At 47.9% G+C, this 21,840-nt stretch overlaps 3 protein-coding genes across 5 annotated transcripts in view; 1 reads left to right on the forward strand and 2 right to left on the reverse strand.

The window, feature by feature from the left end:
* Positions 1–21,840, forward strand: part of GRHL3 (grainyhead like transcription factor 3) — a 103,560-nt gene that overhangs the window by 30,063 nt on the left and 51,657 nt on the right. The window lies entirely within an intron of this gene.
* On the reverse strand, positions 5,507–13,221 carry IL22RA1 (interleukin 22 receptor subunit alpha 1). Its single transcript, XM_053964800.1, has 7 exons — positions 13,090–13,221; positions 10,799–10,931; positions 10,325–10,497; positions 8,805–8,989; positions 8,201–8,336; positions 7,888–8,009; positions 5,507–7,107 (listed from the first exon to the last, which is right to left on the reverse strand). The coding sequence occupies exons 1-7, from the start codon at positions 13,130–13,132 to the stop codon at positions 6,112–6,114; spliced, it is 1,788 nt and encodes a 595-aa protein (XP_053820775.1). The 5' UTR covers positions 13,133–13,221; the 3' UTR covers positions 5,507–6,111.
* IFNLR1 (interferon lambda receptor 1) lies at positions 16,024–20,212 on the reverse strand. The gene is made up of 7 exons (XM_053964801.1): positions 20,101–20,212; positions 19,409–19,532; positions 19,004–19,185; positions 18,505–18,647; positions 17,903–18,059; positions 17,499–17,623; positions 16,024–17,304 (listed from the first exon to the last, which is right to left on the reverse strand). Exons 1-7 carry the CDS (start codon positions 20,210–20,212, stop codon positions 16,381–16,383), a joined length of 1,767 nt encoding a protein of 588 aa, XP_053820776.1. The 3' UTR covers positions 16,024–16,380.

Raw genomic sequence — 21,840 nt, forward strand, 5'->3', positions numbered from 1 at the left:
AGCAGGGAACAGGCAGCCCCTTGTGGGTAGATTTCTTTCTCCAGGATCTCATCCGGAATCCTGGAATGGTTTGGGTTGGAAGGAGCCTTAAAACCCATCTGATGGGCAGGGACAGCTCTCACCAAACCAGGGTGCTCCAGCAGTTCCAGCTGCTGAAACAGAGCTCTCCCTCATGCTCCCATGTACAAATCTGTGATTCCCCATGCCCAGGCTGCACACAGAACATCACAGCTCAGCACTCCCAGAGGAGAGTGCTTTATCCAGTCCTTTGCATCCTGAGGGATCACGTGTTTCTCCTGAGCTCCTAGGGAAAGGTTGGAAAATCACAGAGAAAACAGCATCCTCCCAAATGTCAGCCTACAAGGAGTGGCTCAGGAACAGCAGGGTTCTCCCAAAGAGGGACCAGGAAAGCTTCCCAGAGAAATCCCATTGCACAGGTGAAACACAGGAGCAAATGTTGGCACTCCTGGCTCCCATCCTGGCTGTTCCCAGCCTTGCTCTGGGAACCCACAGCTTGCTGCTTTTAGCCTCTGACTAATAGGTGGGCATTAAAGGCAATTTTAAAAGTGGATCCCTCCTCATCTCCCTCTCCCTGCAGTAAAATCCCAACCACCCAGCACAATCCTTGCCCCGGGCATGTTCACAGGGTCTAAAACCTCGGGTTACTTTGGAAAAGCAGCTTTGCAAATGTAATTGTTGCTGAATAGAATTTGTTCAAGCATAGCTGCAAATCTTTCCCTAGCTCGTGTTCCATGACTGAAATTTTCCCTTGGCAAATCTTCCACCTGGATTTGAGCTTTGCTGCTTTCGAATCTGAACTTGATAAAAATACAAACCCTCAGCTTTTCCCAGTATAATTTTCTCATACAATTTTTTTACTTGTAGTTTTCTGTTGATGTAAATAAATTTCTTATAAACAGTCCATGGAAAAGCAGGGTTGTTGTGGTAAATGCAAAATATCCCAACATGCAAATGAAAATACAGAATTATCTTGATAATGTTTCCTTTGTGGCCATTAAATTTGGTAGAAACAACAAATGCTGACAAGTAAAAGAAGAAGACAATAAAGCAGGTTTTTATGAGAAAAAAAAATTGTAATTTCATAGCTTCTGGTGTCTTCAGAAGTGGTTCAGCTGCAGAATGAGTCCTGTCATCCTGGGCGTCAGAGCCTTGTTTCCATGCTCATGAATAATTACTGATACAGACTCATTTTTACTAAATAATGGGTTTTATTTTTCCCTGAACAAATTTCATTGTTTTATAGTCACTGTTAAAACCTACACTTTTCAATTCAAATGCAGATTATTTTCTAAACATGCCAGTAAAACAGAGCAGATTCTGGTGAGAAAACATGAAGCAAACGAGGATTTTCATCATAACAACACTGGAAAAACAATCATTAAAACAGATAAAATCACAAAGCAAAATCTACTTCTGCAGTGCAAGTCAAACAAAGCTGTCACACAAAACAACTGATGCTGCTCTGAAGATCCTACAAAATCCAGAATAAACAGCAATTTATTTGCAGATAAACCAAACTCACCCGTGAAGGCTGCAGGGAGAGCCCCTGTCCCCAGGCAAGGCAAGGGACAAAGGAGGTTTCCTTCTCCCTGGTGATGACACGAGGATGACTCTCCCCAAAAGAATGTTCCCCATGTTGGAGTGCCCATCCTGCAGTCAAATATAGCCCTGCCAGGCCCTCCCTGGACAATGGGGATGGCCTGGCTGGGACACTCACTGCTCACTGCAGTGCCCACCCAGCACCCTCCAATCCACCAAATCACTGCCTCTGCCAAATGATCTGAGGAGGGACAGGTGCCTCCAAACCCAGAGCACTGGAGTACGCTCTGCCCTCTAAGGAGAGAAGCTCACAAAGCATCTAAACTGAATTATGAATATTTTAACCCTGTCCAGGAATGGCCCTTGGGGTAACCTTGCCATTGCTGCCTAACAGAGTGATGTCATTTGCTTTGACATCTCTTTAGTGAATGCCAACTCCAGGCAAATCCTGGCAGTGTCTGATTACACCAGGAGCCCCAGGTTTTGGTGGGCTGTGACTGTTTTAGTTCCTTTTTCCAGCAAACAAAGGCTTGGTGCCTCAGAGCAGGGGAGCTTTGTGCATCCAGCAGCCCATGGTGGTGTCTGAGAGTTTGGGGCAGGGTCAGAGAACAGAGATTGCTGATTTTCCATTTATTTGAGGTGGTCCTGCAGTTCCAGCATGCGGGGAAAACCCTTCCCAGCAATGTGAGGAGCAGGTGATGCTTCTTGTGGTACACTGTGGGAATGAATTCCACCATCAAATCTAGCACAATACCAGTAGGAGCCGTTTCTAGGAGCTTTACTTGCTTCACCATCCAAACCAAGAAGGAACTGAGCAGGATCAGCACCAGAACTCCCAGGAGTTCAGGTGTGAAGTTCCTTTGGTGGCTGTGTTTGTGACATTCCTGGGAGAGCAATAAACAGGAAGGACTGGGCTGGCATGTCTGAAGCACTTTGGGGTGAGCTGAGCTGACAAAGGGAAGGAGCACTCCCCTTTCATTGGCTTTGAATCCATGGCCACTTGAGTGCTTCCCTGAATTTTGTATTACGAGAAGTAATGTGTAATTATCATCTATTCTGCTTCAAATTAATAATTTCATTAATTTTGTCAATATCAACCCTCTGTTATAAAATTTATTTTATTTAGACGGGCAGGCACTGATCTTTGGTCACTGTGAGCAGGGACAGAAATGAGGGAATGCCTGGACCTGGTTCAGGGTGGTTTAGGTTGGATTTAGGGAAAGGTTCTTCCCCCAGATAGTGCTGGGCACTGCCCAGGCTCCCCAGGGAATGGGCACAGCCCAGGGCTGCCAGAGCTCCAGGAGTGTTTGGACAGTGCTCTCAGCACAAGGTGGGATTGTTGGGGGGTCTGTGAGGGGCCAGGGGTTGAACTTGGTGATCCCTGTGATCCCTTCCAGTTCAGGATATTCTGAGATTCTGTGAGCTCTCCTTCATCCTGTCTGCAGAATCTGGAGCTTTCCTTTTGTCCCTCATGTAAGATTTTCCTCCCAGAACTTGTTAAAAACTTGCCAGTGATTTTTCATGGTGTTCAAACACCCTCCAGTGCCAAAATAAAGGAACAAACAGGGAGGGGGAATGGGATCCTTGGCTTGCAGAGTGCTCATCCCTGGGCAAGGATCCCTGCTGAGCTTCCAGCGGGGCTGCTCGGGGAGTGAGCGAGTGCCAGCTCCCAGATTTAGCTGCGAAGACAAAGAGCAGTGCTTTGCTCTAGGGTTACAGCTGCCACCTGCTCCTCTGCTGTCCTTGTGACAACTGAGCTGCAGCGCTCACCTGTCACCGGTGTGACATCTGCTGGGGACACACGCTCCCTGCGGCAAGGCACCTCCAGCTTTTATTGCCCAGAGCTGTCAGAGCTGCTATCAGCCAGCATGGCTGAGGGGGAGAGCATTGTTGGGCACAGATGGCTTGCATGGGGAGACCTTTGGAGCAACGTTGAAATCCTGCTGTTTATCTGGAAATGTTCCTACACAGAAGGAGATGGAGTTAAGGAGGTCCTGGAGCAGCTGTTTGACAAAATTGGTTCTGAGCAGAGGGAAGCAGTGAGGTCAGCAGGGGTGACATGTTCCTTGCTCCAATAAAATTCAGCAGCATCAACATTTCTTTCCAAGCTTTTCCAAAGAGAAATAGCTTGAGAAGGGATGATCTGTGTGTTAAATTTAGGAGGTGACTCATGAGACAAGAATCAGTTTCTCTCTGTTCAGAAGATCCAGGCCTCAAAGATCAATATTGACTAAGCCATGACGAAAGCAGGAAGGTGAGGCTATTGCAGTAGGACAGGGCTCTCCTGCCTGTGATCCCTGGGCATTGCAGCTGCTGGGAGGGTGGAACAGAGAGGATGGGCTGGGGCTGCAATCATTCCTGCCTTTTGTTCAGGCAGGGGTAATGCAGCCCTGAAGGTACTTAAGGGCCTGAAGGAGAGGTGGATGTCCCAGCCTGGGGACACTTTACATCTTTAGGCCCCTGTGTGCATTCTAAAAATCCATTCCCAGACTCTCCTCAGTTCCCACCTGTCCTCCAGCAGGATGACACATTTATTACAATCTGGGCATGATCAGACCCTGTGGCAGGGGTTCTGCAGAGGGATTTGGAAGGGCTTTTAAAATAGAAAATAACATAATTTTAGCAGCAGATTCAAATGCTCTCCCAAGGCCCTCACCCCTTCCAGACAACTCTGCCCATACTCATCCTGTGCTGGGGGTTGTGTTTCACAACACAGCCTAAAATGTTGATTATTCCCTGGGTAGCATCACTGGGAATGTTGTTGACACAAGTTATGCACCTCACAGGCAACTCTGAATAAGGTAATTGGCATCACTGGCTTTAAATGGATCTCCAGGGGGGGCTTAGTGGGAAAGAAATTGTTACCCCTGGGGTCTCCCAGTCCTTGGGAACAACTCCAGGAGCTGCAGCATTTCTCTGTGTGTTGTTTTTTGGGGCACAGAGTACAGGAAACAGATCAAAGGACATTCCACAAACCCTTTGGTAGTGAATGGTATGGAGGGAGCTCCCTGGGAATGTCCTGCTGGTCACTGCCCAAGCCATGCATGTATTTCAATCTTTGATACACTCACACTTCTTCAGCACACTTGGAATTTTGACCTTTTGGCCTCACAGGGCTGTGGTCCTTCAGCAGTTGTTGGTGCTGGAGCTCAGAGCTGAACCTTGGCCTGTAAAGTTTCTAAGACTATTCCTTTAATCCTGGGTTGAATCATCAAAAATCTTCACTTCATGAGCCTATGGCTTATTTGCAAAATCACACCAAAGCAAGTGGAATTTAACCTTTAGCTTCAGCTTTCATGGGCTGAGAAAAGCCCCAAGTGCACTTGGAGTGGCAGCAGCTGCATTTACCTCTGGTCATCATCGGTCTCTTTGAGTAAATACTTCCCCATACCAGTCAAACCTTGCTTATTCCTGTAAATGCTTTCACTTCTCTAAAACCAGTGTCCTCAGACACATCTTTTTCACCACAGCAGTGGAAATGAACAGGCTGAACTGTGCTTTCCTCTGAATGAAAACTAATCACCTCCTCTGGCCCCTGAATTAGAATTTAGCTTCCTTTTGGTGGAGGTCCGAGTGCTCCAAGGATTTTGACTCCCAAAAAATGGTCATGGCAGCTCTGGAGGACGTGCCAGGAACATGGAGCAGGTTCCTCATGGGCAGGGAGAGCTCCAGACCTCCCTGGTCTCCTTTGTGCATTACTGAGCGCATGGATTGGGATTGGGATAAATTGAGATTGAGGGTTGAACTGGGAATGCTGCAAATCCTCACATCCCTGCTTGCCTGGAATGTGATCCCAGGTGCTTCATCCGTGGGGATCTCAGGGGAGGAAGAGAATGTGTGACTACTGCAGAGAAAGAAAGGAGCAGCAGCTGAGAAAGCTCAGAACTGGGCCAAGGCTGCATTAATCTGTTGCTGAGATGAAAAAGGCTTTATCTTTGTACAGGTATTAAAAAAGGCTTTATCTTTGTACAAATATTAAAAACCACAGGGGACAGGGACACATTTCACAGAACTGCTGCATCAGGAGCTGTTACCCAGTTTCAAGGACTCCTTTAAAGGCAAAGTCCATTCCAGAAAAGTGGAATACTCTTTTCCAAGTCATTTATCCAAGTGTAGAACACCAGTAGCTATTTACATCTTTTACTTTTACTTCTAGGTTTGCATACCTGAATTTCTTCAAAGGGAGTTACATCTTAGCCCTCTATCTTGGGTGTTGGAAAAGAGTAAATAACAGTTTCTGTTGTGAATTTTGCCAAATTTTAAGTAAACTGAATCTGGGATGGGAAACTGAATCTTAACTGATCTTTTAAAGTAATCCAATTCATAATAAATTTGAGAATATGCAAGAAATAAAGACCTGCTGTTTAAGTGTGAAGGTACAGTATGGCAGTGTAACAAGGAGCACTTCTATCAGTAAAGGCACCAAACTCCACAATGGAACAGTCTGACAGCCCTGAGCTGTGTTAATGCAGCCAGGATCAGCTGTGGTTTTGCATTGCTTCTGTTTCATGCAAGAAAACATCATCTGGATTTAAATACCATTAAGTCATCCTAATAAAATTCTGTGTTCTCTTCCTCATCCCACTGCACTTTCAAGTCCAAATCTTTGAAGAGCATGGTGAGAGGAGTGCCCCTGTCCCGGCCTGGGCTGCTGCCTGGGGACACGCTCAGCTCTGTGCAGCCCAGCTCCTTTGCTGCTGGGAACATTTCCATGGCTGCAGTCTCTGGGAGCTGCACTCTGTCTGCAGGATGTGGGAATGGCCCTGGCAGCACCCACTGCTCCCCGTGCTTCTCTCGGGGGAAGTCGTTCCCAGTCCGGACTGAGAGCAGCACGGCTGCTGACAGAGGTGCCAGCAGCTCCTCCTCTGCAACATAGGCTGGGGCAGCTGTCCCTGCAGGCAGCAGCAGGGGCAGCTCTGCCTGTTGTCTGTAGCATCCTCCCTGTTCCAGCAGAGACAGGGACAGCTGGGACACACGCTCTGGATCTTCCAGCCCCTCACTCTGCAGCAGCAGCTGGGTCTGCCCAGGGCTCCCCTGGATCACGACTGACTCCAGTCTGTCTCTGCTCTTCCACAGGGTCACCTTTGGCTGCTGCTCTTTGTAACCCCAGTGGCTGCAGCTCTTTCCCAGCCCATGGGTTCGCAGCTCTCCATCCTCAGAACGATCTGGAGAAGCTTCTTTCAGCCTTTGTTCGGGCTGTGAGCTCCCGTCCGTGCCCTCCACGCACAGCCCATAGGTCAGGGCCAGGCTGGAGCTGCCTGTGGCAGCAGCAATGCTCTGCTCAGCTCTCTGAGGAGTGTAAGCTGTGATGGGAGCTGGGATTTCCACCTGGGAGGGCTGAGGGGGCAGCTGCAATGCTGCAACACCCACCTGCTGCTGGTAGGGACAGGAAGGCCGTGGTGGCTCCAGGGCCCAGTCCAAATGCTGGCTCATCTGGGCCAGCTGCACTTCAGGGATGAAAGGGGAAGGTTTGGATAAGCTGAGGGGCTTTATGATGTGCTCCACTGTCAGTGTGAGAGGCTGGAACGATGGAATCCCTCTGAAGTCCTGGTGGAATAGATAAAAAAGCACAAGTTAATAACAAGAAGCTGTGAGACCTTGAAGGTTTGCTTTAGTTATTCTAACATTTTCTTTGGAGAAGTGTCAGTGAAATGCAGTAACAACCACCAGGGATCTGCTCTGCTGACAAAAGAACTCTGCTTTTTTTTTTTTTTCTCCTGGAGAATGACCATTCACAGGAATATAGACATTTCTCAATGTGTATCAACTGAGCAGTCTTGAAATATGAGGAAGAAAATCTCCTGCTTTCACTTATGCAAGATTTGGCCTAAGCCTTGCAGCAGGGAAATAGCATGAAAATCCTTGAGCTCATTAGCATGAAAACCCAGTTCTTGCTGTGGGAGATGAGGGATAGGTGAGAATCCCAGGGTTTCAAGGGGAACAGGGGATTTAGGATGCCTCAGGTTTAGCTGCCTAACCCGAGGGGCTCAGGTTGGGGCAGGTTCTGAACATCCTAAAAAGTATCAGTAAGCTGCAGTGATTGCCTAGACCAAGCTCCTTAACCCTTTAAATGAAGGAGGGTGGGTTAGATTGGGTACTAGGGAGAAATGCTTTGTCAGAGAGTGCTGAGGGTCTGGCACAGAGCAGCTCTGGCTGCCCCTGGATCCTCCAAGGCCAGGCTGGTCAGGGCTTGGAGCAGCCTGGGACAGTGGCAGGTGTGGGCCCCATTCAGGGCATGGACTAAATGACCTTTCAGGTCCCTTCCAGCCCCAGGCAGGGGTGATTCTGTGATTTCCAAGCTGAGCTCTGGTGGCTGAGGGCACTCACCAAGGCCCTGGGCTGGGCACTGCGCTGTTTGATGTATTTGTAGATCACATAAGCAGTGGCAGCAAAAACCAACCCGGCACAGAACGCCAGGGCCACCAGACAGTAGAGAATCCACGTCTTGTCTGGGGAAAGAATAAGTGGGAAAAAAGCTGGATTAGAAAAATGTTACAATTAGCTAGGTGATGTCACAGGTTTAGTCTCACAGGAATGAATTTTTAAATTATTAAAAATTTCCATGCTGAAAATCAGTGCATTTTGTGTATCCAATATCTCAGCTGGACTTTTCAACTTTCAGCAGAGTTGAGAGCCTCACCTGCCAGTGTTTTGACCCAAAACACCTGAGGTTTGCTCCTTCTCTGGAGCAGACAGATATAAACCGTCCCGTTGTATTCAGTGTCTGGGTCCAAGTTGGAAACTACAAATTCTTTGTTGTGCTCAGTCTTTGTCCACTGTTAAAAAGAAAGGTAAGATCTGTATTTGGGCAAGATGAAATTTTCTTCAATTCAGATTGCAAAATTCAGCATAAAATATTATTTACTAATGAGGTCTTACAGGGTTTGAATTATTCTGTATGTATAGAACTCTGATTTTTCCTGAATCATATTTATATTATTTTGTTTTCCATTATTTCTGTATTTAATTCTGCATTTCAGTTTCTTAAGACTTGAACTACTTAAGTAATTTTTAGTCACCAATGGTTTTACTTTTGGCTAGTTATACAGCACTCTTGGAAAGTCCTTCTTTCCCCAGAATTTAAGAAGAAAGCTTAAAGTTCCTGTTGTCCTGAGAATCAAAGACTCCAAGACTTTCCCTTGTACATCAGAAATCTCCCCCATCCTGTGTAAACTGAGATCCTTCTCCAGCTCATCTGAAATGGGATTTACAGCAGCATCCCAGTGCCCGAGGTTGTGCTTTACCTGCTGGTGTGTCCTCTGGTTGAATATTGTCAGGTGATAATCCACAGCCCCAAATTTGCTGTAAATGTCCTCCACAGTGAGCTGCTGCTCGTCCTCACCCCGCAGGGGGGTCAGGGGGGGCCGGATCAGGAACTTTATGGAGCGGACATAGGGAATGTATTCCACTTGTGGGGCCCCTATAATGGCTGGGAAAGGCACAACAGGCAGTGTCAGCTGTGTTAACACCATCTGATATCTTAACCACACCCCAGACTCGCGGAAATTGTTCTTTCTGTTTCTACAAAAAGGTGTCTGAGCTGTATGAGCATGGCAGGAGTCAGGCCACTGCAGACAGAGGTGGTTTGGAGTTTGTACCTTCAGTGTTCCCAGGAATTCTCATCCCAGGCTTTTCCAGCTCCCTGTTCCCCGTCCCTGTGCAGGATATCCTCCTTCATGTGTGAGGGGTGAAATCCCACCACAGGTACTCAGGTAACAGCTGCCCAAATCCCAATTCCCATCCTACACCAGACTTACAGGGCTTTTGTGCCTGCACTTATCTCTGGTGACAGGCACACGCTACACTCAGCACTGAAAAGGGCTTTAATCCAAGTTTTCACAGCTTTTTGGTGCCAAGGTCTGAAGGCTCTTCACAACCATTGGCTGCTGATGTCACCTTGAATTATTCTTGGTGATTTTTCAGTGGGAATTTTTAGCCACAGAGCCATTGAGGTCCCCAAAGGCTGCGCTGTGTCTGCAGTGGGGCTCACTTTGGGGCTGGGACACCAAATATCCACTGGAATGGATGCTTATCCCAGTGTTCCCATTTCACAGCTGCTGGGACTTGCTGTCCTCAGGTTGCCCATCGTGTCCCTTACTCATTTCTCTATTCCTCTCTCCAGCAGCTCTCCCTTCCATCACACCTGGCTTTTCCTTTCTCCTCTGACCCCACTGTGACACTGTAGGAATGTGCCCCCTGTTGACCGAGTGACCAAATTCTTCTTTGTCTGCTTAAAAAGGCAGAAAGCCCAGCAGTTTCTCTCCCAAATTAAGTACAAAGACACCTCATAGGCTCTTTGGGACTTCACCTCAGATCTGAGGCTGCCAAGTGGACAAAGGCCAAGAGGTCCTGCCTAGGTAATTCACCGGACAGAGAAGAGAACAAAGGAAATAATCACTTTTGTGGGGTGTTTTAGCAGGATTAAGAACCTCTTGCCCCTGGCCCGGTTTTCCTCTGTAAGAGCTTTGTTATTTTACCTTTTATTAAACCTTTTTCTGTTTCCAACACTACCTCAGAAGCCATCCTGCTAATTTTATGCCATTCGGGTAGCAGAGCTATCTCCGGTGTGATATGTTCTCTGAGAGCTCTGGCTGGAAGAGTAACACATTACTCAGCTCTCAGCTGAGGCCCTGCCCGGTTCTCACTCACCTCCCTGCCCAAAATACCTTCAGCTCCCCCACCAAGCACAGCCTTGCAAGACTGAAGTGTGAGGAAATGCTGCCCTGCAGGTGGCAGGAAGCAGGGTTGCTTTGGTGGTACCTACTCTCCTTGCGGGGCTCGAAGCGCTCCGAGCGCAGCCAGCTGGAGGAGCAGCCCCGCGCCCTCACCCGCCCATAGAAATGCTCCGTGAAGTTCTCTGTCTCCCTGCTGAGGTTGCAGAAGAGCTGGGTGATGCTCTGGCACTCATGCTTGGTGAGCCAGGATTTCTCCCCATACCTGAGGACAAAACAAGGGTTTGGGGTCGTTTGGTTGAACAGGACTGGAAGAAAACAGAGTAGAGAGAAGGAAATTGCTGAAGGCAAGAATAGCTCAGTAATGGAGCAAAGCAACCCAAGATGTGAAATATTTGCTTAAATGAGCATCATCTCCCACTTTGAATAATCCTGTCCCTCACTGAGTTCTCCTCTGAGCAGAATCATAATACAGGCAGGAGAAACAGCAAAATCAACTTTTCTCTCTTGGCCCTTCACTCTCTGCAACCCCTAAGAACAGCCCAAAAGAAGCAAACTTCACATACTGTTTGTACTGGACATCAAACACAGTGCCAGGGGGAATATCTGCCTCTGTTTCCCACGTCAGGATGTTCTCAAAGTTCGTGGAAGAAAACTCTGCACGTTTCAGACATGATGATCTCTCTGTAGCCACAATGCCTGAAGAAGCAGAGAAACGGGTATTAAAAAGCACCTTCTGACATCTCAGCCCTCAGATGAAAATGGATCTTGTGGTATTTTGATAAACCTGGGTTGAAAAGAAGGAGCTTGAGCAGAACAAGGCTTCAAACTGTGTTCACATCACACTCTTGCAGACAACTGACTCATCCCAAAGAAATGTAAGTCAGGAATTTATACAGAAAAGCCTCAAAAACTCTAGTCAGAAAGAGAATCCTTGATTTTCTAGTTGGGTTTCTTTAAGCACTGTTAAATGGGTGATAAAATAAGGCCAATAACCTGCTTTCAGGTCTGTGGATATCTCTGCTTTCTGCCCCTGCTCAAGGAAGTGACCTGCAGAGCTCAGTGTCACCTCCTGAAGATGTGGCCCCATTCTCCTCCCGTGCTCCATGTCCTATTGGATGGAAAGTGCCTGTACAGAGTGACACTGGGTATCTGGACTCTGGCCTGGGTGTGCCGGGTGACAGCAAACAGCTCAGCCAGCTCCCTGCTTCCCGAGCCCTGCTGCTCTTCCTTCGGGGTCAGGAATGTCACATGTTCCTGCAAACATGTCCCTGGACAGTACGACCCCACCGTGGCCCTCCTGCAGCTCTGAGGTGCTGCAGAAAAGTCCTCGAGGATTTTGTGTCTCTCTTTCTTGTCATGAGAAAACACAGTGCAAAATTTTCCTAAGGCTGATCCATAAGAGTTTCTAACTTCAGGATTTATAAACTCTGAATTCAGATTATAGGCAGACCCTCAAAGGTAAATAATTTATACATTATTCAGCTCTTGGTTTGTGGCACTGATAAACACCTGGGGCATGTGAGGGTTTCAGCCTGCAGTGAACAATGAGACCCCTGGTGAAAAAGTGAGGTGAGCAGATGAAAATAGCACAGATGGGCAAACTGAGCACTGGAATGGGGCTGACTTGGACAAGATCGCATCAAACAGAGACTAAATCCCATCTGGATCCTCGCTCCAAGCTCTCCCCCCTGGACCAGAACTGAGTGTGAGCAGCTCAAACTCCTGGCTGAATGGAGGAGGGTTAGGCAGAAGGGCACAGATCTCATCTCAGTCCTGTGTGTGGCATTTGGGCAGAGAAGTGGTGCAGAAACGAGCTGCTGGCTACTCCAGATTTTGTCCTGACTTCATCTGCAGCTCCACATTTGCCTCTGCTCATCCCAGGCTCGGCAGGAGGCAGCAGTGTGGGTATGAAGGAGTGGAATTCCCTGAGCACCCTGAAAACTTGAGTCACAAATACCCTGATCTTATCAGGAGTAGGAGATCTCTGTCTTCCCGCATTTATCCATGCTAGAACACTGTTATGCAAAGCAGCATAACACAAGCACAGTCAAGTGTGGGCAGGGGAAAACCAGGATATTTCACAGTGTGACAGTCCCTTGGGCTGAGGAGTTTCACAGGGTGAGATCCCAGGCAGGAGCAGGTGAATGACACGGCTGAATGCTGAAAAGCTGTCTGGAAAGAGCAGGTTTATCCTTCATTCACCCACCAGTGAGCTTGTCACATCTGGAGTAGGATTAAATGGCTTTTAGAGGGTAGATCTACATTAGATATCAGGGAGAAATTGTTCCCTGGGAGGGTGGGCAGGCCCTGGCACAGGGTGCCCAGAGCAGCTGTGACTGCCCCATCTCTGGAAGTGTCCAAGGCCAGGCTGAACAGGGCTTGGAGCAGCCTGAGACAGTGGAAGGTGTCCCTGCCCATGGCAGGGGTGGGATGAGATGAGCTTTAAGTCCCTTCCAACCCAACCACTCTATGATGACTCCCTCATTTAAGATTACATTATTTGTGCCTCCTTTAAAATCAGGACTGTTCTTGTATTCACTTGTGCCTTTGCTTAAGACATGAGGAGACTGATCCAAAACCCCTGATACCAATGAATATCCTTCACTCCTGGAGGATTTGGGTCATAGCACAGTGACAAACCCTTTGAAGTAAAGGGATCTTTCCCTCTCCCTACTAATCCCTTGAGCATACCAGCCACATATGGGAGTTACTAGGAGGAGAGATCGACACAGAAGAGAACTCGGACAACAGCTCGTTCTCTAGGTGATAGTTCAGGAAACAGGAGTGAAGTGCAGACTCCAGGTTCAAAGAGAATCCCACGATCAGCGAGAGCAGAGCAGAGCTCAGGACTTACCGACCACTGAAACTCCAGCCAGGACGATCAGAAATCCCTTCATGAATGACTCTGCGGGCTGGGCTGAGAGAGCAGGCAGCTGCTCCTGTGTGCAGGTGAATCACCTTTTGGCTGAATTCTTTCTTGCCAGGCCAGGCTGGATTTGTTGCTCAGTAACAGAGCAGAGCTCCTGTCCTGCCTTCCTTGGGCTCTGAGCTCCCAGGTGCTCGGAGCCCTGCGCATGTGTGACACCGCGGAGTGACAGCAGGAGCACCTCTCCCCTGCAGTGCACACCTGACTGTACAAAGGTGCACGAGCCAGAGGCTGAGAAAATCCCCAGCTCCTGAAAAAGAGCCAAATACCTTTTTGCTGAGAGCTTCCTGCCTGAAAGCCCTCCCTGAGGTTCCTGGGGTTTGAGGTTTGCTTTTCTGGTCGGGTAACTTGAGCTTGTTACAACTCTAGACATTAAAACTTAGTGCTATGCAGCTAGTTGGTTTAATACCTGCTGGAAGCAATGCACCTATTTCCTTCAAAATTACTTCTGAATACTTTCTTAGAATGAAAATCAGCCAGAGCACTGGGGTTTTTTTCACCTGATGTGGGCAAGAGGTAGAAGAGTGGTGGCTGTTCCACAGGAGGAGCACCTGCTGTCCCACAGCTCCACAGAGACTATTGTACACCTACAATGTTTATTTTTGTGGCTGTTTACATGTAAAGTTCTGTTACTGAATCCACGTGATAAGAACTGGGAGATTGTGTGGACAAGAAGAAAGGGATACAGTCCCTTTTCCATAATGTGTTCAGCTTTTAAGGTATTATTACATTTCAAAATACAAACCCTGTGTGCTTCTGAAGCTGAATGTTGATTTCACTGCTCTATCCTTGTGGCCAAACATGTGATAGAATTCACAAACCCCTTCTGCTTCTCTCCTCATCTGTGGATTTCCTGTTCCTGATGCTGTTTCTGTTCCGTGCTTGGGTGTGGAAAGGCTCTGTGCTTCCAACCCTGCCATGGTGCATCACTGGCACTTGGTCTTTCTCAGCTCACCTGGACAAAGGCAGAGACCTCAGGTTTGTTAAACCAGACACACCTGTCCACCAGTGTCTAATTAAGTACAGCTGTTTGTTAGGGTGTTTCCTGAACAACCATTTTCCTTCCCTCATGCTCCTGCTGGGTGATGGGGCAGAGCTGAGGGACCTTGGCGTGCACCTGAGCCTTCAGTTCTGAGAATAGAACTTCAGACTTTACCTCTGCCCTTATTTCTAGCAAGGTGTCACCTTTTGAATAGCCCAGTAAACACCTCTCTGAATCTTTGGGGACCTGAAGATGTCCAAATCTCGACTTTCAAGTTTAAAATTAGGATTCTGTCTTCCAAACTCTCTCAAACTTTTGATGTCGTCACAGTGTGTGGAGACTGCAGCAAACCTGGTGAGTGCTGGGCATGAGCCCTCCATGTGTGGATGTGGGCACAAGGTGGGTTCCCAGTTGGACTCGATGATCTCCAAGGTGTTTTCCTAAGGAAATGATTCCCTGATGCTGTGATAAGACCGGGAGCAGCTGCTCTGGGAGAGGGAGCACTGTGCTCTGGCCATGACTGACCCTTCTGCAGAGGAAAACTGCTCTCAAGCCCTGCTGAAAGGAAATGAGGAGTTGGATGCTGCCACCAGCTGTGCAGCTCACCTGGCCTGCAGCCTGTCCCTCAGTTCCCTGGACAAGACAAGAACGGATCCCAGGCTGCGTTTGCAGAGCTGGGACATGTCAAAATCATTTTGTAGAGGTTGCACAACTTCTGAGCTTCCTGTAAGTCAAAGCCTGGGGGGTTTTCCTTGATTGCACAAGAAATTGGGTGTTGATTATATTTGGATCATCTGTGTCTTTCTAAATGAACTGGAGGGATAACAATGCAAGATGTACCTAAGGACACTTTCCAGAGGAAAAAGGAATAGTCCAGCTGGTGAATCCTTTCCCCCACCTTTCCTTTGGACTTTAATTCAGGACCTTAACGAGTACATCTTGCTGCAAGCAGTTCCCAGTCCCTCCTATCACCCCTTACTTCTTTTTTCCCCAATTCTCAAAAGATTTCAGCTTTCATACCCTCCATCAGCACCCTCCCCTCATCTGAGCCCTCTCCCTGAATGCAGAGAATGGCTGGGGAGTGTTTCCCTCTTTCTTTTAATGCTTTGCTTTCCTGTGAGTCCTTTACACAAAGGCTCCTTTTGATACTGGAGTATAAAAAGCCTTTACAAGGGTATGAAGTGATGGGACAAAGGTGATGGCTGTAAACTGCCAGAGAGGAGATCTAGATTAGATACTGGACTGAAATTCTTCCCTGTGAGGGTGGGCAGGCCCTGGCACAGGGTGCCCAGGGAAGCTGTGGCTGCCCCTGGATCCCTGGCAGTGCCCAAGGCCAGGCTGGACAGGGCTTGGAGCAGCCTGGGACAGTGGGAGGTGTCCCTGCCATGGCAGAGGTGGGGTGGGATGAACTTCAGGATCCCTTCCCACCAAACCATTCTGTGATTCTTTGTTCAGTCCTGGTTTTCTAGTGACCAGAGTGACCTGGCTGGGAAGTCTCAGAATTCCACCAGCCCAGGATGGAGTCTTGTTTTAAAGGTAATATTTTTTTTCAGGATGAGCTGCAGTTCCCCTTTGTAGCTCTGGAAAACAAAACCACGTACACATGGAGATTTATATCAAAATATAATTGCTCTCAGACATTCTGCACAGCAGGAGGAATTTCAGCTTCAATAAATATAAAATAAAAAAATAAATAAACAAACATGCTGCACACTTTGGAACACTGAAGGTGATTTCTGCAGGATGAGGTGGAGAACTTTTCATCCCACAAAAAATCAGATCTTGCTGAATATCTCTGTAAGGAACTTCCAGTCAAGCTCCGGACTTACAGGGAAGAAAAGGTGACACAAAGCAGATCAAAATCTGCTCCAAATCCACGTGCAGTCACACCATTGCGTTTTCAGGCCCCAGCTGATGCTTCCACCCAGGGCTGGGTTGTGCTTTTGCCTTTCACAGCCCACATGCAGCACTTCCCTTGTTCTGAAGTCTCAGGTGACCCCCAGGCAGTGCCTGTTTGCTGGGTGGTCCCTCAGATGTCCCTGCCTCCCTCACCCTGGCTGGCTCAGGTTGTGCCAGAGCCTGAGCACCTTATCAGAGGGACAGTAAAATGCACCTTTTGTGTCCCTAAAGCCATTGCCTTGACAGGCCAGACATCAGGCTTTTGTCCTTGTTCAAGGATCTTGGATATCTGGAGCTCTCCAGCATTTCCCAGGCACTCCCCAGACCTGCTGGGTACTTTAGATCCTGCCCAAGTAATGGGAGTGCTTGTAGCCTGGGAATTGCAACTTTGGATCACATTTTTCCTCTGTGTTTGAAGTCTCAAAAGCGTCACTCAGCACTGTGGACTCGGGCGGGGTCCCTTCTGTAAAACTGTCACTGCCAGAGTCACTTGCAATGCCTTCATCCTCTGCCACCTGCAGTGTCCACAAGGGGATGAGCAGCTGCGTGCTGGGATCCTCTCTGGCCTGGGATCTCGAGTCCAACTGGAGCTGCAGATCAAGGATGGATTTCTGGTATTCCCTGGAGGAATGAGGAGCTTTCCTGTGCTCATCGGGTTCAGCACAAATCCCCCCCAGCAGGGGGGGAAGGGAGGTAATTCCCAGCTTCTCATCCCTGTTTCCATCATCCTGCCCCTGCTCTCTGGCAGCTGGGAATCTCACTTCAGTGAGGGAGATTCTTTCCAAAGAGGAGCAGAGATAAAGGGATGGCTCCTCGTTTGCCTGGGATCCCGAGGTGTCCATCTCACCCTTCCCCTCTGCAAAGAGAGTGAAACCCAGGGCTCTGAGGTCAAGCACAGATCCACTGGCCACAGAGAGACCTCCAGATCCTGAATCCAAGCTGCTTTCCCCCGGAGCTGCTGGGGATGGCTGAGAGCTGAGACGTCTCTTTGGATACCGAGGCACTTCACTGTATGGGATCAAAGTGCTGCTGTCTTCTTCCTCCTCATCCTCTGACCATAACGATGATGATGATGATGATGATGATGATGATGATGATGATGGCAAAGGAGCCATCCATGGCAGGTGGTGTCCTCCTAAAGCTCTGTTTGTCCTCCTTTGAGGCACTGGCTTCTCTGAGCAGTTCAGATCATCACTGCAGAATTCCTTTTCACTGAGCTCCAAGTGGAAGGTTGGTCCAGCAGCTTTAAATTGAGAGAAATTCTACCAGGGAGAAGGAATGAGACAGTAAGCCTGCGATGCTTTCAAAAGAAAAGTTTGGATGTCAAAAAGGTTATTTCAAAAATGGGAATTACAAATGTAAAACTGAGAAGTGCAGAATCCCCCACTCCTCCCCAGTTGCCCTCTGAAAACCAGCAAGACTCTGAGTCAGGAGGGGACCTCAGAATTTGGCATACCAAAACCTGAGGCATCTTCCTTTGCTTGGCCTCATGTTTCAGCAGGCAGCAGATGAAGGGACCGACCACAAAGATGGGGAGGACAAACAGAAGGATCACAACCAGAAGTGGGAACTTCCACTGCGCTGATGAAAAAGACAGAAATAATCTCTTGTGAGTGGTACTTTTATAGGAATTATGGGCTCTACACTGACATACAATACTCAGAGTTTTCAGAAAACATTTCAGGCTTTTTAAAATGAAACTATTTCTACAGAAACCAGGAACAACTCAACAGAAAATCCAACCAGTCCCTTAGGAAGCTTTTTTATTTTTTGTGGTGAAAACCTGTTTTTAGTGGAAATCTTTACCTTGCCCTCATCCCACTGGATGTCTCCCACATCCATTCCCGAGAAGGGCCATACCTTTGTGGTTTAACAGCACACACACGGGCTGGGAGAATTCGCTGTGCTTCAAGTTGATGCTTTCGTAGAGAGCCCTGGCACTGAAGCAGTAATTGCCTCTGAGGGCAGTGGTGTTGATGGTCACTGTGTCCTTCCTGAAGTAACCCTCATATTTCTTCTGTTGAGAGACAAAGCAGAGGATTGGAGAGGTGATTCTCTCATTACTGGGGTGGTGTTTCTGTATCACCTTAGCCCATGGATCCCTTGTGTGACCCCCATGTCTGGCATCTCCCCCAGGGCTGATGGGTCCAGGTGGGAATTCCAGCTGTGCTGGGCTCTGCTCTGCCAGGGAATGCTGCCAGTGGCACCTGGACTGGGTGTTTCAAACCTCAGATCTTTAGACTGACTGTAGTGTAGCCTCCTCTTCCTGATAAAAATAGGGAACTACCAAAAAAATAAGGATGCTTACACACACTTCTACTTAGTGTCTCTGGCTTTGGTTTAGCTCTGGTTTGGCTGGTTCATTTCCTCCAGGTCCTGGATTCAGTCCCTCCCTCTCTGCCCAGAACTTTGAAGCTCTTTCAGTTCCTCCATTTCATCTAAAAAGAGCCACTTGTACTGACCTTGTCTTCAGATCCTGCTTCCCAGAGGTTCAAGTCATACTTCCAAGTGAGGTTCTCCACACAGGTGGGCAGAGGGAAGGAGGCACTGACGTGGATGGAATTGTCCTTGACATTCAGGGTCAGCACGGGGGGAGCCAGTTCCACTGCAATTGAGTGAGCAGGTGTGAGAATGGGGCTGGCTTGGCTCTTACCTTCCAGCACTCACACTTTCCATGGCTGGTCCTCACTTCCAGCAGTTATCTTGTGATAAGAGGGAGGCAAAGGACACCTCTTTATCTAGAACACTCCAGAGAGCTTGGAGCCACTTTATTCAGCTGGGACACCAATGAACAAATTCTGACACTTACTACAAAATTCATCCTCAAATGATCCCAGCTTGTTACTGTTTGTGCTCACTCAAGTCTCTGCCATCCATAAAGCTCCTGGATACCTGTGGGGTGTGGTCTGTCTGTCTGTGGGAATGTCCTTCCATCCAGGCTGTCACCTGGCAGGCACTCACCATCAGAGTAGTAATCCTTGAACTGGGATTTCACCCACGGCGACTGGGACCGTCCCCAAACTGCCTTCACCCGAGCCCGGACTTTAACGTAGAGGTTGGAGAGGGCACAAGTCAGATTGCAAAAGGATCTGGGGATGTTTCTGCAGTGAGGAACTTTCATCCATTTGTCCAGGCGATCCTGGCTGGAAGGAACAACCGTACCAAAATATTAAACACGTGATTTATAGAGCAAGAGAAGGAAGGGTTTGGGAGGGTGGGGAGCAAGTGGTGCTCAGACTTTGGAACACTTCCCAGATGGATCATGTGGAAGGTCACTGATGATTAGGACAGTCATTAATCAGGAGAGATGCCCAGTAGTTGTCTCTGTGCCAGCCCTTTGATCAGACATGGTTTGGGAGCTCTTACCTTTCATACCTCACAGTGTAGGTTACATCTGGGGGAGAGCCTTCCCCTGGAGCCCAGGTCAAAATCATGGCAAAATCCTTTGACAGCAGTGTCACATTTTGAGGAGGGAGAAGTTGAACATGACCTGGTCAAAGGGAAAATTATGTGAATCTTTGGGGACAGGAAGTACCACTTGGTTCTCACGAAGTTGAGGCATTCATTAAAGGCTGGAAATTGGCTCTGGAAGCAGGTGTGATGCAACATTTTCCTCACCCTTCATAAAACATCTTCATCTCAACAGCTTTTAGAATTAGGACTCGTTTTTGTGTGAACAATCTGTTTTATAATTTCAAGTGGTTTTCCCTGTGTTCTTAAATTTCACTGATTTACAACCCACAAACTCCTGACTATCTGGACAGGGCAGACATAGCTGTCCCACCTTCTCATTCAATCCTAATCCTCCAAGGGCAGATCCTACCAGGAATTCAGAGCTGCATGTCTGTATATCCTGTATATTTTGTCCTGTATATTTTCCTGCCCCTATTTTTTCCAGTAGATCACCATGTCCATCACTAGCCCTCAACAAGACACCTTCCACAGACAGATTTTAAACTGTCGCTTCTTTACCATGGAATATTCCACTTTATTTATCTCTCTTCCTACCAACAAAGCAATATAGTGAAAAGAAAAGTAACACTCAGGTGTGCACGTACCTCGAGCCTGCTGCAGGAGGCACAGAGCCATCAGGGCTCCCACTCTCCAGCCACACACGGCAAAGAAGAACTTCTCACTTGTCATAAATGCTTTTCCTTGATCCATTCTCATCGTGTTTCCTGTGTGAATTCCAGAGGATTGAGGAGCTCAGGAGCTGCACACATGCGCCCTGCCTCGCTTCCTGGTACAGCCCTGCACGTGTGACTGGGAGAGGAGCAGGTGCGAGAGGGTTTTGGGGGACAGGAAAGGTAAAGGCTGCGGCACTGCGCCCTCCAGTGGGGCACGGCTGAGCCCTGGCACGGGGGAAGAGCTGCCTCATCTTGTGGGACACCTCAGTAAAACTCTGACCTTTGGTACTTACCTGCGTGGCTGTGAAATATTAATAGGACTTCAGTAAGGTTTCAGTGCAGGAGAGAGCTATTAATAACCTAGCAACAATAAAAACAGTGAGATGGAGGCTCTGGTAGCCTGCTGTTTACAGGAGATCAAAGAGTTTCTCTTAGTTTATGCTACTACAATGTTTTTTGGGAGTTAGGGAATTACTCCACTTTACAGCTGGGGGGGTAAAGTGCAGAGATAGGACAGGGATCTTCCCCCTCCCAGTGTGGATCTCTGCCATGCTGCCAAGTGTGGGGGGCACAGGTGTGTGCTTGGAATGGCTGTGCCACTGCAGGAGAAGGGAGGAAATCCCTGCATCAGGGATTGTTTGGCACCTCAGCTCTCCTGCCTTCCCATCACAGGCACCCCAGGCCTGTGCCATCAGCAGAGAGAATGGATCAGTGAATTCACCTCAAGGAGAGTTCCAGCAGCTTGGACAAAAGGGATTTTCCCAGGTTTTCCCCAGGTGGAAAACTCTCCCAGCCCAGCAGACAGCCCTTGACAACCCTTGGAACCTGGGAGTGTCAGGTTCTGGGTACAAAGTCACAATTTCCTCCAAAAATCTCCATTTCCTCTTACCACGGGTTTCTGTTTCCATGGCTGTTTTGCTACCTCTGTTTAATTTAATTTAATTTTTATGAACTTCTTGTGAAAAAAAAAAGAATTGTAATCCTTTCTAAGGAAAACAGCAAAGTGAAGGGTCTGGAGGGTCTGTCCCCCTTCAGCTCAAGTCTGCAGGGCACCCCGAGCCCTGTTGGGAACCCCAAGGAGCAAGGGGAGGCCCCCTCCAAGAGAGTGTACCCTGTTCATCCTCCCTCTCCTAGTCACAATCTTCAACTCATCTGAAGCCTCAATCTCAAACATCATCTTTGACACTGGGCAGATCCCTTTTGTGATATGATGAATCTGCTGAAAAAAGGGTTGTGCTCGACACAGCCCTTAAAAAGGAGGGACAGCTGGGCTTCCTCCTCAATTTAAGACTTAGGACAACAAAAGTGGGGCAGTTACCCTTAATTCAAACCCATAAAAAACATCGTCAAGGTTCTCCCCTTCTATTTAAACTGGAAAATAATGGAAAATTGGGATTCCCTGTCAATTACACCCCTAACAGCATAGAAAAGGCAGGGATTCTTTTAACTGAGACCACTAAAATTGCAGGGGAAGCAGATTCCCTCACAATCTGAACACAAAAAATAATGGAAAAGGAAGGTGGCATTCCAGTGCTCTGAGCCATCTATGAAGACGATGCCTTTTTCTTTTCTTTTCTTTTCTTTTCTTTTCTTTTCTTTTCTTTTCTTTTCTTTTCTTTTCTTTTCTTTTTCTTTTCTTTTCTTTTCTTTTCTTTTCTTTTCTTTTCTTTT

Source organism: Vidua chalybeata, chromosome 25 (assembly GCF_026979565.1).
Source record: "Vidua chalybeata isolate OUT-0048 chromosome 25, bVidCha1 merged haplotype, whole genome shotgun sequence".
Lineage (NCBI taxonomy): Eukaryota > Metazoa > Chordata > Aves > Passeriformes > Viduidae > Vidua > Vidua chalybeata.

Excerpts from the sequence above, each read along its gene's own strand:
- IL22RA1 (XM_053964800.1), bottom strand. The coding sequence starts at position 13,132 with ATGAAGGGATTTCTGATCGTCCTGGCTGGAGTTTCAGTGGTCG. Across the intron at positions 10,498-10,798 it reads TTTGATGTCCAGTACAAACA|GTATGGGGAGAAATCCTGGC; the intron begins GTATGTGAAGTT and ends TTTTGTCCTCAG. Across the intron at positions 8,337-8,804 it reads ACCAGAGGACACACCAGCAG|TGGACAAAGACTGAGCACAA; the intron begins GTAAAGCACAAC and ends TCTTTTTAACAG.
- IFNLR1 (XM_053964801.1), bottom strand. The coding sequence starts at position 20,212 with ATGAGAATGGATCAAGGAAAAGCATTTATGACAAGTGAGAAGTTCTTC. Across the intron at positions 19,533-20,100 it reads CCTCCTGCAGCAGGCTCGAG|GTCATGTTCAACTTCTCCCT; the intron begins GTACGTGCACAC and ends CCCTTTGACCAG. Across the intron at positions 17,624-17,902 it reads TGTGCTGTTAAACCACAAAG|CGCAGTGGAAGTTCCCACTT; the intron begins GTATGGCCCTTC and ends CTTTTTCATCAG.